Source organism: Salmo trutta, chromosome 26 (assembly GCF_901001165.1).
Source record: "Salmo trutta chromosome 26, fSalTru1.1, whole genome shotgun sequence".
Taxonomy (NCBI): domain Eukaryota; kingdom Metazoa; phylum Chordata; class Actinopteri; order Salmoniformes; family Salmonidae; genus Salmo; species Salmo trutta.
Genome location: NC_042982.1, coordinates 29662536 through 29676634, shown reverse-complemented (window position 1 = coordinate 29676634; position 14099 = coordinate 29662536). Strand labels below are relative to the sequence as shown.

The 14099-nt window shown below is 43.3% G+C and overlaps 1 protein-coding gene across 3 annotated transcripts in view; it reads right to left on the bottom strand.

Annotated features, from left to right (window-relative positions):
• The window catches only part of LOC115163618 (chloride channel protein 2), a 182934-nt gene that overhangs the window by 80050 nt on the left and 88785 nt on the right, over nucleotides 1–14099 (bottom strand). For 2 of the 3 annotated variants that reach the window (XM_029715644.1, XM_029715646.1), the window contains exon 3: nucleotides 3080–3127. The exons of the other annotated variant lie outside the window; for it this stretch is intronic. In XM_029715644.1, coding sequence (XP_029571504.1) covers nucleotides 3080–3127 — 48 coding nt within the window. The remainder of the gene's footprint in view (nucleotides 1–3079; nucleotides 3128–14099) is intronic. 3 annotated transcript variants of the gene reach the window in all.

Sequence of the window (14099 nt, the reverse complement as noted above, 5' to 3'; positions counted from 1 at the left end):
ACTTGTTTTTGCTTTGTCATTATGGGGTATTGTGTGTAGATTGGCTAACTATTTAATCCATTTTAGAATAAGGCTGTAATGTAACAAAATGTGGAAACAGTCAAGGGGTCTGAAAACTTTCCGAATGCACTGTACACCCATTAAAACACCACCTCTGGTCTGTAACAGTTGCCTCGGGACCAAATAGAGCGGCAGCGCACGCACACCCACACCCACACACACAGCAGGCAGACAGGGCCTGTTAATTAAGGCATTAATAAGAGTGTGTGTGCGTGTAGTGTGGTCATGGATCATTTTAGTGTTCTTAAAGCAGGGTGAACTGGCCTGTATATTGATCACTCTGTCACACTGCAGTTCTCACTGCTTAATCAAAGCCATCCGTCTCTCTCCAGACGAGACCCATGCTACATTTATTTCTCTTTATTAGTCTAGAATAATAACTCTGGGCAGAAAAGAGCTGTAGTTTTCCCCTCACACAAGTACACACACCATTGATTAATGCATGACTTCAGGCAGCGTAGCTAGTGTTTGTGTGTGTGTAGAGAGAAAGAAGGATAGTAGTAATTTTCCATTTTCACCAGAACAAAGTTACTCCCTCTTGAGAAACCCACTACTCTATAAGCTGTATGTAGCTGGGGCACGATGAGGTGATGGGTTATAGCTAATGATGCAAATCTGCCAGTCATTTATTTACCAAAGTTATTGGAATCTATGGTAACTTTTGTAATTTATACTTCAATAACTTCATTTTTAGTATACATATTGTATATCTGGGTCCATATTCTCCTTGAGTTTCTAGTGGATAGAGCATATGGTTAATGAGAAAATAGACAAATTAATGAAAAAAAGCATCTATACTAAACAAAAATATAAACGTAACATGTAAAGTCTGGTCCCATGTTTCATTAGGTGAAATAAAAGATCCCAGAAATGTTCCACTCGCACAAAAAGCTTCTCTCAAATTTGGTTCACAAATTTGTTTACATCCCTGTTAGTGAGCATTTTTCCTTCGCCAAGATAATCCATCCACCTGACAGGTGTGGTATACCAAGAAGCTGATTAAACAGCATGATCATTACACAGGTGCAACTTGTGTTGGGGACAATAAAAGGCCACTCTAAAATGTGCAGTATTGTCACACAACACAATGCCACAGATGTCTCAAGTTTTGAGGGAGTGTGCAATTGGCATGCTGACTGCAGGAATGTTGACCAGAGCTGTAGCCAGAGAATTTAATGTTATTTTCTCTACCATAAGCCACCTCCAATGTCATTTTAGAGAATTTGGCAGTACGTCTAACCGGCCTCACAACCGCAGACCATGTGTAACCATGCCAGCCAAGGACCTCCAGATTCAGCTTCTTCACCTGCGGGATCGTCTGAAGCCAGTCACCCGGACAGCTGATGAAACTGAGGAGTATTTATGTCTGTAATAAAGCCCTTTTGTGGGGAAAACAAATTCCGATTGGCCTACCCATGGCTGCTCCCCTGCCCAGTGTTGTGAAATCCATAGATTAGGGCCTAATGAATTTATTTCAATTGACTGATTTCCTTATATGAACTGTACCTCAGTAAAATCATTGAAATCATTGCATTTATGCGTTTATATTTTTGTTCAGTATAATTAACAATGGCATTATTATCAATTAACACTGCAACTCTTCCAACTATTGTCTTTTTTCACAACATGTCGTTTGGCCCCCAAAAATGTACAAAAGACATAGTAAAATAAATAAAAGTGTTTAAAATGTGTATAAATGACATTGACATTTCATGCTAAACCCTCATTAGAACGTCAGGTTGCGTGGCTCTGAAAAACACCCAAATACGTCCTTTTAGAAATTATGCAGATCTTAAGATGTTGTACACATGAAATTGTCATGCCGAACTTTATCTGCAATGTTATATTCCATTTTGTTGCAACTGGAGCGATACCTCTGTCCGTTCTACAGGTAACTGCCAAAATAAAGGAAACATTTGAGCAAATGAGGGATACAAAGTATATTGAAAGCAGATGCTTCCACACAGGAAGTTCCAGACACTTGTAGACTATGCCAAGGCATGTTCTGGCGACTTGTGTTGGCCCAACGCCCTATTAAGACACCAAGTTTCCTTTATTGTGGCAGTTACCTGTAGCAGCAGGTTACACAGAACAGAACAGCTGGATAAAGGAAACGGCTGGAGTCGCACAAAATAGATAATAACTTTGCGGATCAAATTAAGAATGACAAAATTTCACGTGTAAAACATCTAAAGACCTGCATCACTACAGTGAGAGCATTTCTGTTTCTAAAATAATGTAGTCAGGTGTTTTTGGATAATTTGTTCATGTTTTCTCAGAGCCCCAGTACTGCACAATGAGGATGAGGAAATTAAAATCGCTGGTTGCAGTAAGTTTCTCTAAAACAAGTGAAATCACAAAAAGTTTCTGGACCCTTCTATAATATTCTATTTACAGAAAAATGATAGATTTAAGGTAAGGGTTAAGCTTAGGGTTAGATAAGGGTTATGGTTTAGGGCACTGTAGGGACGTCCCAAGAATCCCGGATAGCACTTACCCTTGTTTCAGCAAGAGGCAACCAAGTTTGACAGTTATTTATGACAGTTATTATGACAGTTATTTAATTCTTATGATGGTCTTCATCCATAACCATTGGTTACATGGTTATACAGTAATTGTGCCAGTCCTAGTTCAACCTGTTACTGACACACTGTCCTCACTTATCTCAATTTTAGTTGGTTTGCTATTCTGGTACTCAGAAGTATAGTAAAACATGTACACACACACACACACACACACACACACACACACACACACACACACACACACACACACACACACACACACACACACACACACACACACACACACACACACACACACAGCATCAGAAGACACAATATGAAGCCTTCACACTGAGACAGACAGATGGTGTTGTTGTTTAATTGATGCCGTTATTAATAAGGTGTGAGGACCCACCATCAATGTGTTTAATACAGTTCAGTAGGTCTTATTATTGTTTAATAATGTTTTAATACGTTAGGATGTGATGATAATCATAACGGTTGTTTGGGTTTACCAGACAGAAAGTCCCGGGGTGGAGCCTGAGTGTAGGGATACCCTGACCCTGGGGACAAACCACACAACACAGTTAGGGAACGTATGTGTGTGTGAGAGAGAAAGAGTTTGTGTGTCCATGGGTGTGTGTGTGCGGGAAGGACATATATCTCACAGTGCAATACATACAGTACCAGTCAAAAGTTTGGACACCTACTCATTCCAGGGTTTTTCTTCATTTTTACTATTTACTATTAATGAAGGCATCAAAACTATGATATAACACATTTGGAATCATGTAGTAACCAAAAAAGTTTTAAACAAAGAAAATTATATTTTATATTTGAGATTCTTCAAAGTAGACACCCTTTGCCTTGATGACAGGTTTGCACACTCTTGGCATTCTCTCAACCAGCTTCATGAGGTAGTCAACTGGAATGCTTTTGAAACTGTTAAAAGCTGTTAAAAGTTAATTTGTGGAATTTCTTTCCTTCTTAATGAGTTTGAGCCAATCAGTTGTGTTGTGACAATGTAGGGGTGGTATACAGAAGATAGCCATATTTGGTAAAAGACCAAGTCCAAATTATGGCTAGAACAGCTCAAATAAGCAAAGCGAAACAACAGTCCATCATTACTTTAAGACATGAAGGTCAGTCAATACGGAAAATATTGAAAGTTTCTTCAAGTGCAGTTGCAAAAACGCGCTATGATGAATCTGGCTCTCATGAGGACCGCCACAGGAAACAAAGACCCAGAGTTACCTCTGCTGCAGAGGATAAGTTCATTAGAGTTACCAGCCTCAGAAATTGCAGCACAAATAAATGCTTCACAGAGTTCAAGTAACAGACATCTCAACATCAACTTTTCAGAGGAGACTGTGTGAATCAGGCCTTCATGGTTGAATTTCTGCAAAAAAAACACTACTAAAGGACGCCAATATGTAGAAAATACTTGCTTGGGCCAAGAAATACGAGCAATGGACATGGAAATCTGTCCTTTAGTCTAATGAGTCCAAATTTAAGATTTTTGGATGCAACCGCTGTGTGAGAGACTTAGAGTCAGTGAACAGATGATCTCTGCAGGTGTGGTGTGGGGGTGTTTTGCTGGTGACTGTCAATTATTTATTTAGAATAAATAACTTAACCAGCATGGCTACCACACCATTATGCAGCGATACACCATCCCATCTGGTTTGCGCTTAGTGGGACGATAATTTGTTTTCAACAGGACAATGACCTAACACACCTTCAGGCTGTGTAAGGGCTATTTGACCAAGAAGGAGAGTGATGGAGTTCTGCATCAGATGACCTAGCCACAATCACCCGACCTCAACCCAATTGAGATGGTTTGGGATTAGTTGGTAGAGTGTAGTAAAAGCAGCCAAAAGTACTCAGCATATGTGGGAACTCCTTCAAGACTGTTGGAAAAGCATTCCGCATGAAGCTGGTTGAGAGAATGCCAAGAGTGTGCAAAGCTTTCATCAAGGCAAAGGGTGGCTACTTTGAAGAATCTAAAATATATTTTGATTTGCTTAACACTTTTTTGATTCTATATGTGTTATGATTATAGTTTTGATGTCTTCACTATTATTCTACAATGTAGAAAATAGTAAAAATAAAGAAAAATCATTGAATGAGTTGGTGTGTCCAAACTTCTGACTGGTACTATATGTCAATACAATGCACAGTTTAAATAACATTTAGCATATTACTAGGTTCTGGAGTGTTTCCATGACGTGACCAGGAAGAACCCCTGGCCCTACATACAGTTAACTTCCAAAATAAAGGAAACACTTGAGTAAATGAGGAATACAAAGTATATTGAAAGCAGGTGCTTCCACACAGGTGTGGTTCCAGAGTTAATTAAGCAATAAACATCCCATCATGCTTTGGGTCATGTATACAAATGCTGGGCAGGCGATTATTTTGGCTACAATGGCTCTGCCCCCATAGGATGACAATGCCCCCACCCACAGGGCACGAGTGGTCACTTAAATGAGCATGAAAATGGTGTAAACTATACGCCATGGCCCTCTCAGACACCAGATCTCAACCCAATTGAACATTTATGGGAGTTTCTGGAGTGGCGCTTGAGACAGCGTTTTCCACCACCAGTAACAAAACACCAAATTATGGAATTTCTCATGGAAGAATGGTGTCTTCATCTCTCCAATAGAGTTCCAGACAATTGTATAATATATGTCAAGGTGCACTGAAGCCATTCTGGCTCGTGGTGGCCCAACGCCCTATTAAGACACTTTATGTTGGTGTTTCCTTTATTTTGGCAGTTACCTGTATCTGTCTTTGTTTAAATCCACCACGGCTCTTTCATGATGGCTGGGACCTAAGAGGAGAGTCAGTGGTCAAGGAGAAACAGAGGCAAAGAAATCAGAGACAGAAAAAACAAGTGACACTGAGTTAACAAAAGAGTGAAGAAGAGTAGAGAGAGGAGGCAAGGGAGCAATATTGTAAGAGAGAGAGAGAGAGGAGGATAAGCAGAGAGGAGACAAAGGAGCAATACAGCAAGAGAAAAAAAGAGAGAGAGAAAGAGGTAGAGAGAAATTGAGGGAGAAATACAGCAAGAGAGGGAGAGACAAAGGATGAGAGGGAGAAAAAGAGAGGGAAATCAAATCAGCGATACTGCAAGAGAGAGGGAGGTAGGTAGTTCAATATTGCGTAATGGCTGACTAGGCATTGTAGAGCTACACTCTAAGCTAGGAGAAACAGAGGCAAAGAAATCAAATAAACAGAATGCTGCAGCCTGCCTGGTGTTAAACCTTCCCAAATTCTCCCATGTCACCCTGCTCCTCTGCACACTCCACAGGCTTCCAGTCGGAGCGCGCATCCACTACAAGACCATGGCACTTGCCTACGGAGCAGCAAGCCCCTCTCTACCTTCAGGCTCTGCTCAAACCCTACACCCCAATCCTAGTATTCCGTTCCGCCACCTCTGGTCCCCAGAGATTTCCTGCAATGACAACAAGCTCAGTCCGATGATGCTGTGACACACCACCTCAGACCATGATGGACCCTCCACCTCCAAATCGATCCCGCTCCAGAGTATAGGCCTCAGTGTAACGCTCATTCCTTCGATGATAAACGCGAATCCGACCATCACCCCTGGTGAGACAGAACCGCGACTCGTCAGTGAAGAGCACTTTTTGCCAGTCCTGTCTGGTCCAGCGACGGTGGGTTTGTGCCCATAGGCAACGTTGTTGCCGGTGATGTCTGGTGAGGACCTGCCTTACAACAGGCCTACAAGCCCTCAGTCCAGCCTCTCTCAGCCTATTGGGGACAGTCTGAGCACTGATGGAGGGATTGTACGTTCCTGGTGTAACTCAGGCAGTTGTTATTGCCATCCTGTACCTGTCCTGCAGGTGTGAAGTTTGGATGTACCGATCCTGTGCAGGTGTTGTTACACGTGGTCTGCCACTGCGAGGACAATCAGCTGTCTGTCCTGTCTCCCTGTAGCTCTCACAGTACGGACATTGCAATTTATTGCCCTGGCCACATCTGCAGTCCTCATGCCTCCTTGTAGCATGCCTAAGGCACATTCACGCAGATGAGCAGAGACCCTGGGCATCTTTCTTTTGGTGTTTTTCAGAGTCAGTAGAAAGGCCTCTTTAGTGTCCTAAGTTTTCATAACTGTGACCTTAATTGCCTACCGTCTGTAAGCTGTTAGTGTCTTAATGACCGTTCCACAGGTGCATGTTCATTAATTGTTTATGGTTCATTGAACAAGCATGGGAAACGGTGTTTAAACCCTTTACAATGAAGATCTGCGAAGTTATTTGGATTTTTACGAATTATCTTTGAAAGACAGGGTCCTGAAAAAGGGACGTTTCTTTTTTTGCTGAGTTTATAAGGAAATCAATCAGTCAATTGAAATAAATTAATTAGGCCACAGGGGTGCAATTTTGGTTTTAGAGCAGTATACCCTCAATCTTGCAATAAATCAAATCTAGTGACACACAAATTAACATTTCTGCCATCCATTGTGACATTGTGGGAGGATAACCAACCTTCCAATTAATGGCAATGCATTTCTTAGCTGCTATAAATGCTAGATTACACAGTTTCTTCTCTGATAAAACAGAGAGAAGGGAGAATCTGTAGACATGCTGAGATAAAATTATATACTCTTTGCCAGAATTCAGCTAGCCTTCTCAAGAACATAATACATTGAAATATGTCCCCATTTGGGTTTTACACCTCCAGCAGAGGAACTACATTTACGAATGCATGATATTCAGTTTCACTGGCATAGAACGTTCTATGGATGGTCTTAAACTGCAGTAATTTATGTCTGAGATTATATGAACATGACAGAGCATTCAAACATATCTGTATCCATTCATCAGTCTCCCAGGTCTTCCTCACATTTTTATTTTATATGTTTTGTGTCATTAGGAAAGGCCTATTAAGCCTTTATACAGTTTGGAAATCAACTTTGGAGGTTTGTCAGACTGCCTTAAAAAATGTAATTTGAAGCTTCTGGCTTGTCCAGTGTTTGCTGCACAAGAGAGAATAAAGTGTTGCATCTGCAAAAAGGTTCCCCTCGGTGCAGTCAGACTGGTCTTCCCTGACTGCCTGACACTGATGAGACCTCTGTCACCATCTGATCCTGCTCAGATGAGGCATGAGAAGAATTACCTTGGTGTACATTTATACATTGATTCTATTCTTGGATAATATAATGGTTCAATTATTGAAATTACCATTATTCCCAAATCACAGACTGTAGCCTACCCATCAACTCAAAATGGAACTATATATCCATTCACTGATTTACCTGAGCTCTGTAGACTGGTCTTCCCTGGCTGTCTGACCCTGCTGGGACACCTGTCACCATCTTATCCTGCTAAGACATGATGAGCATAATGTTGTGTTCTGATTGTGCACCATGACAGTGAAGCCTGTAAAGCTGTTTATACCGTGTCAGTGTGAAAAGTAGGGAATTAGCTAGGGAAACTGACCGATCAATAACTTTACATTGCTATACTGACTGGAATTGGGACAAAAATAATATCTCATGGTAGCCAACTTCAGCTAACTCTAATGGTACGTCAACTGGTGAAAACGAGCCAAGTTAAATTACTTCTATTGAAATGGGGAAAAAACAAAGACTGGCTGTGGTAGCTACTAGCTAGCTAGTTAATTCATTTCAGACAGAACCTCAGTCGAGAAGGGATGAAACACTAGCTAACGTTAGATACTTTTTTTCTGTTAAGTCAAACAGAAGTTATTTCATGCCCCCCGTCCCCAGTGAAAGTTGTGGCCCTGTTAGGCCCTAATCTATGGATTTAATTTCACATGACTGGGAATGGTCACAGATACCTTAAAAACAAAGTGGGGCGTGGATCAGAAAACCAGTCAGTATCTGGTGTGACCACCATTTACCTCACGCAGCGCGACATCTCCTTTGCATAGAGTTGATCAGGATGTTGATTGTGGCCTGTGGAAATGTTGTCCTACTCCTCTTCAATGGCTGTGTGAAGTTGCTGGATATTTGCGGGAACTGGAACACGCTATCGTACCCATCAATCCAGAGCATCCCAAACATGCTCAATGGGTGACATGACTGGTGAATATGCAGGCCATGGAAAAGCTGGGACATTTTCAGCTTCCAGGAATTATGTACAGATCTTTGCGACATGGGGCCATGAATGATCATGCTGAAACATGAGGTGATGGCGGTGGATGAATGGCACGACAATGGGCCTCAGGATCTCCTCACGGTATCTCTGTGCATTCAAATCGATAAAATGCAATTGTGTTCATTGTCCATAGCTTATGCCAGCACATACCATAACCCCATCGCCACCATGGGGCACTCCGTTCACAACGTTGACATCAGCAAACCGCTCGCCCACACAACGCCATACAAGCTGTCTGCCATCTGCTCGGTACAGTACAGTTGAAACCGGTCTCATCCATGAAGAGCACACTTCTCCAGCGTACCAGTGGCCATCAAAGGTGAGCATTTGCCTACTGAAGTTGGTTACGACGCCGAACTGCAGTCAGGTCAAGACCCTGGTGAGGACGACGAGCATGCAGATGAGCTATCCTGAGACGATTTCTGTGCAGAAATTCTTCGGATGTGCAAACCCCCAGTTTAATCAGCTGTCAGGGTGGCTGGTCTCAGATGATCCAGCAGGTGAAGAAGCTGGAATTGGAGGTCCTGGGCTCGCGTGGTTACACATGGTTTGCAGTTGTGAGGCCGGTTGGACGTACAGCCAAATTCTCTAAGAGAAATTAACATTCAATTCAGCTCTGGTGGACATTCCTGCAGTCAGCACGCCAATTGCACGCTCCCTCAAAACTTGAGACATCTGTGGCATTGTGTTGTGTGACAAAACTGCACATTTTAGAGTGGCCTTTTATTGTGCCCAGCACAAGGTGCATCTGTGTAATGACCATGCTGTTTAATCAGTTTCTTGATGTACCACACCTGTCAGGTGAATGGATTATCTTGGCAATGGAGAAATGCTCACTAACAGGGATGTAAACTAATTTGTGCACAAAATTAGAGAAATAAGCTTTTTGTACGTATGGAACATTTCTGGGATCTTTTATTTCAGCTCATGAAACATGGGACCAACATTTTACATGTTCCGTTTATACACTGCTCAAAAAAACAAAGGGAACACTTAAACAACACAATGTAACTCCAAGTCAATCACACTTCTGTGAAATCAAACTGTCCACTTAGGAAGCAACACTGATTGACAATAAATTTCACATGCTGTTGTGCAAATGGAATAGACAACAGGTGGAAATTATAGGCAATTAGCAAGACACCCCCAATAAAGGAGTGGTTCTGCAGGTGGTGACCACAGACCACTTCTCAGTTCCTATGCTTCCTGGCTGATGTTTTGGTCACTTTTGAATGCTGGCGGTGCTTTCACTCTAGTGGTAGCATGAGACGGAGTCTACAACCCACACAAGTGGCTCAGGTAGTGCAGCTCATCCAGGATGGCACATCAATGCGAGCTGTGGCAAGAAGGTTTGCTGTGTCTGTCAGCGTAGTGTCCAGAGCATGGAGGCGCTACCATGAGACAGGCCAGTACATCAGGAGACGTGGAGGAGGCCGTAGGAGGGCAACAACCCAGCAGCAGGACCGCTACCTCCGCCTTTGTGCAAGGAGAAGCAGGAGGAGCACTGCCAGAGCCCTGCAAAATGACCTCCAGCAGGCCACAAATGTGCATGTGTCTGCTCAAACGGTCAGAAACAGACTCCATGAGGGTGGTATGAGGGCCCGACGTCCACAGGTGGTGGTTGTGCTTACAGCCCAACACCGTGCAGGACGTTTGGCATTTGCCAGAGAACACCAAGATTGGCAAATTCGCCACTGGCGCCCTGTGCTCTTCATAGATGAAAGCAGGTTCACACTGAGCACATGTGAAAGATGTGACAGAGTCTGGAGACGCCGTGGAGAACGTTCTGCTGCCTGCAACATCCTCCAGCATGACCGGTTTGGCGGTGGGTCAGTCATGGTGTGGGGTGGCATTTCTTTGGGGGGCCGCACAGCCCTCCATGTGCTCGCCAGAGGTAGCCTGACTGCCATTAGGTACCGAGATGAGATCCTCAGACCCCTTGTGAGACCATATGCTGGTGCGGTTGGCCCTGGGTTCCTCCTAATGCAAGACAATGCTAGACCTCATGTGGCCGGAGTGTGTCAGCAGTTCCTGCAAGAGGAAGGCATTGATGCTATGGACTGGCCCGCCCGTTCCCCAGACCTGAATCCAATTGAGCACATCTGGGACATCATGTCTCGCTCCATCCACCAATGCCACGTTGCACCACAGACTGTCCAGGAGTTGGCGGATGCTTTAGTCCAGGTCTGGGAGGAGATCCCTCAGGAGACCATCCGCCACCTCATCAGGAGCATGCCCAGGCGTTGTAGGGAGGTCATACAGGCACGTGGAGGCCACAAACACTACTGAGCCTCATTTTGACTTGTTTTAAGGACATTACATCAAAGTTGGATCAGCCTGTAGTGTGGTTTTCCACTTTAATTTTGAGTGTGACTCCAAATCCAGACCTCCATGGGTTGATAAATTGGATTTCCATTGATTATTTTTGTGTGATTTTGTTGTCAGCACATTCAACTATGTAAAGAAAAAAGTATTTCATAAGATTATTTCTTTCATTCAGATCTAGGATGTGCTGTTTAAGTGTTCCCTTTATTTTTTTGAGCAGTATATTTTTGTTCAGTATTAAAAACAATGAAAATATATATTTTTAAATATGTCCACAGTTTCGGCCCCCATCAGGTTTTCTGGCAGGCTATTCCAGAGGCTGGGGGCATAATAACTAAAGGCTGCCTCTCCATGCCTCTTGGTCCTAGGCTTCAGGATAGTTAAAAGGCCAGTGCCGGAGGACCTGAGGGACATACTGGGTACATAACTTAAAAGCATGTCTGACATGTATTGGGGTACTCAATAGTCGATTGATTTAAAAACCAATAGAACATTCTTCAAATTAATTCTAAAACTGTTGAGCAGCCAGTGCAGAGCCCAGTCCAAGCGCTTCTCTGTCCTGGCACCCCAATGGTGGAACCAGCTTCTCCTTGAAGCTAGGACAGCAGAGTCCCTGCCCATCTCCCGAAAATATCTGAAAATCTGCCTCTTCAAAAAGTATCTCAAATAATCCCACAGCCCCCCCCAAACTAAGACTCACACGTGACTCTTTTCTCCTTTACTAGCTCTGACTGCTGATAGCTAATTTATTGAGAAAACATTTACTTACTATGACTGTGATATGTGGTTGTCCCACCTAACCATCTTAAGATGAATGCCCTAACTGTAAGTCGCTCTGGATAAGAGCATCTGCTAAATGATTAAAATGTAAACAAAGAAAGAGGGAGAGAAGAGAGAGGACCAAAAGAGAGGGGAGACAAAGTCACAATATGGCAAGAGAGAACAAAGAGGAAGGGAGTGAGTGATAGAAAGAGGTAGAGAGAAATACCGCAATAGAGGGAGAGGTAGAGGAAAGAAGGAGAAGAGAGAAAGCAAATCAGCATACTGCAAGAGAGGGAGGGAGGGAGGGAGTTCAATATTGTGTAATGGCAGAGTAGAACTACACTCTATAAGCTATTCACAATGACAGTGCCCAATTAAAACACTGCAAAGCACAAACTCATAAACACACTAAGGGTTGTATGCTACAAGTGGGGACAGAAACACATGCTAGCACACACACGCTAGCACCCTCACACAGGATGAGTCATACAGAGGGGTGTGTGTTTAGGCGAGGGATGGAGAGAGGGATAGAAACATGTTCTAGAGCAATAATAATGACAAATGAATCAAACAAAAACACTTCAATCATCTAATCACTGGACATTATAATGCATGTACACACACAGGTTCTTTTCACTTTAGCTCAGGACTCAGTGTTCTGTCTGTGCTGTATAATGGGGTGCACGTACACAAACACCTCATTACGGGACACTAGCTCAATCAATTCACACAGTACATCTACTATATAGTATTAGTGTACTGGTAATGTCAAAACTGAACAAACTTTATAATAGAGAGGAAAGGACAGGCAGAGAGTTGGAGGAGTGGGAGCAATCTTTACAGTGGGAAAGCAGAAAGTTTGAGACGAGGAGAAAAGACAGAGAGAAAGTGTGTGTATGTGGCTTGGCCAGTCAGTGTGTGAAGCTCTCAGCTCATTGGTGATTAGAGTGCAATAACTCAGGAACAGGGGCTCAAAGTGAAGGAAGGGAGGGAGAGACAGAGAGAGAGAAGGAAGGAACAAACAGAATAATGCATCAACAACCCTCCCGTCAGCAAACATGTTGCTCTCCTCTACTCCCGCTCTCCTCTTCTGCAGAAAGAAATAAACAGATTATATTCAGCAGATAAGGAGAGAGGGAGAGGGAGGGAGAAGTGATGTATCACAGACAGGAAGGAAAGCAGAGAAGAACAGTGGGGTGAAGACAGGAGAGTTGAAGAGAGTAAGTGGGTAAGAATAAACAGAGTCTAGTAGAGAGATGAGGGAAAGAAAGAAGGGAGGAAAAGAAAGGAGGGAGGGAAAGAAAGAAAGGAGGGAGGAAAAGAAAGGAGGTAGGGAAATAAAGAAAGGAGGGAGGGAAAGAAAGGAGGGAAGGAGGGAAAGGAAGGAGGGATGGAAAGAAAGAAAGGAGGGAGGGAGGGAGGGAGGGAGGGGGGGGGGGGAGGGAGGGAAAGGAGGGAGGGAAGGAAAGAAAGGAGGGAGGGAAAGAAAGGAGAAAAGAAAGAAAGGAGGGAAGGAAAGGAGGGAGGGAAAGGAAAGAAAGAAGGGAATGTAAGGAGGAAGGAAAAGGAAGGAGGGAGGGAGGGAGGGAAAGAAATGAGGGCAGGAAAGAAATTAAGGAGGGAAAGAAAGAAAGAAAGAAAGAAAGGAGGGAAAGAAAATAAATGAAGGAGGGAAAGAAAAAAGAAAGGAGGGAGGGAAGGAAAGAAATAAAGGAGGGAGGGAAAGAAAGAGAGGAGGGAAAGAAAATAAATGAAGGAGGGAAAGAAAAAAGAAAGGAGGGAGGGAAGGAAAGAAATAAAGGAGGGAGGGAAAGAAAGAGAGGAGGGAAAGAAAGGAGGGAAAGAAAGGAAGAAGGGAGGGAGGGAAAGGAAGGAGGGAGGGAATGGAAGGAGGGAAGAGGAAAGGAAGGAAGGAGAGAAAGAAAGAAATGAGGGAAAGGGAAAAGGAAGGGAGGGAAAGAAAATACATGAGGGAGGGAAAGAAAAAAAAAAGGAGGGAGGGAAGGAAGGAAGGAAAAAAATAAAGGAGGGAGGGAAGGAAATGAAGGAGGGAAAGAAAGAAAGAGAGGAGGGAGGGAAAGGAGGGAGGGGAAGTAAGGAGGGAGGGATAGAAAGAAAGAAAGAAAGAAAGAAAGGAGGGAAAGAAGGGAGGGAAAGAAGGGAGGGAAATAAATGAGGTAAGGAAAGATTGTAAAACCAACCCCGCCTGTTTTGCTTCATGGTTGTTGCACACATCGTTTTTGTTGCTAAGCAACCCACCAGTCTATAGCTATAGCGGTGGCCATTTTGGCTCAGTTCA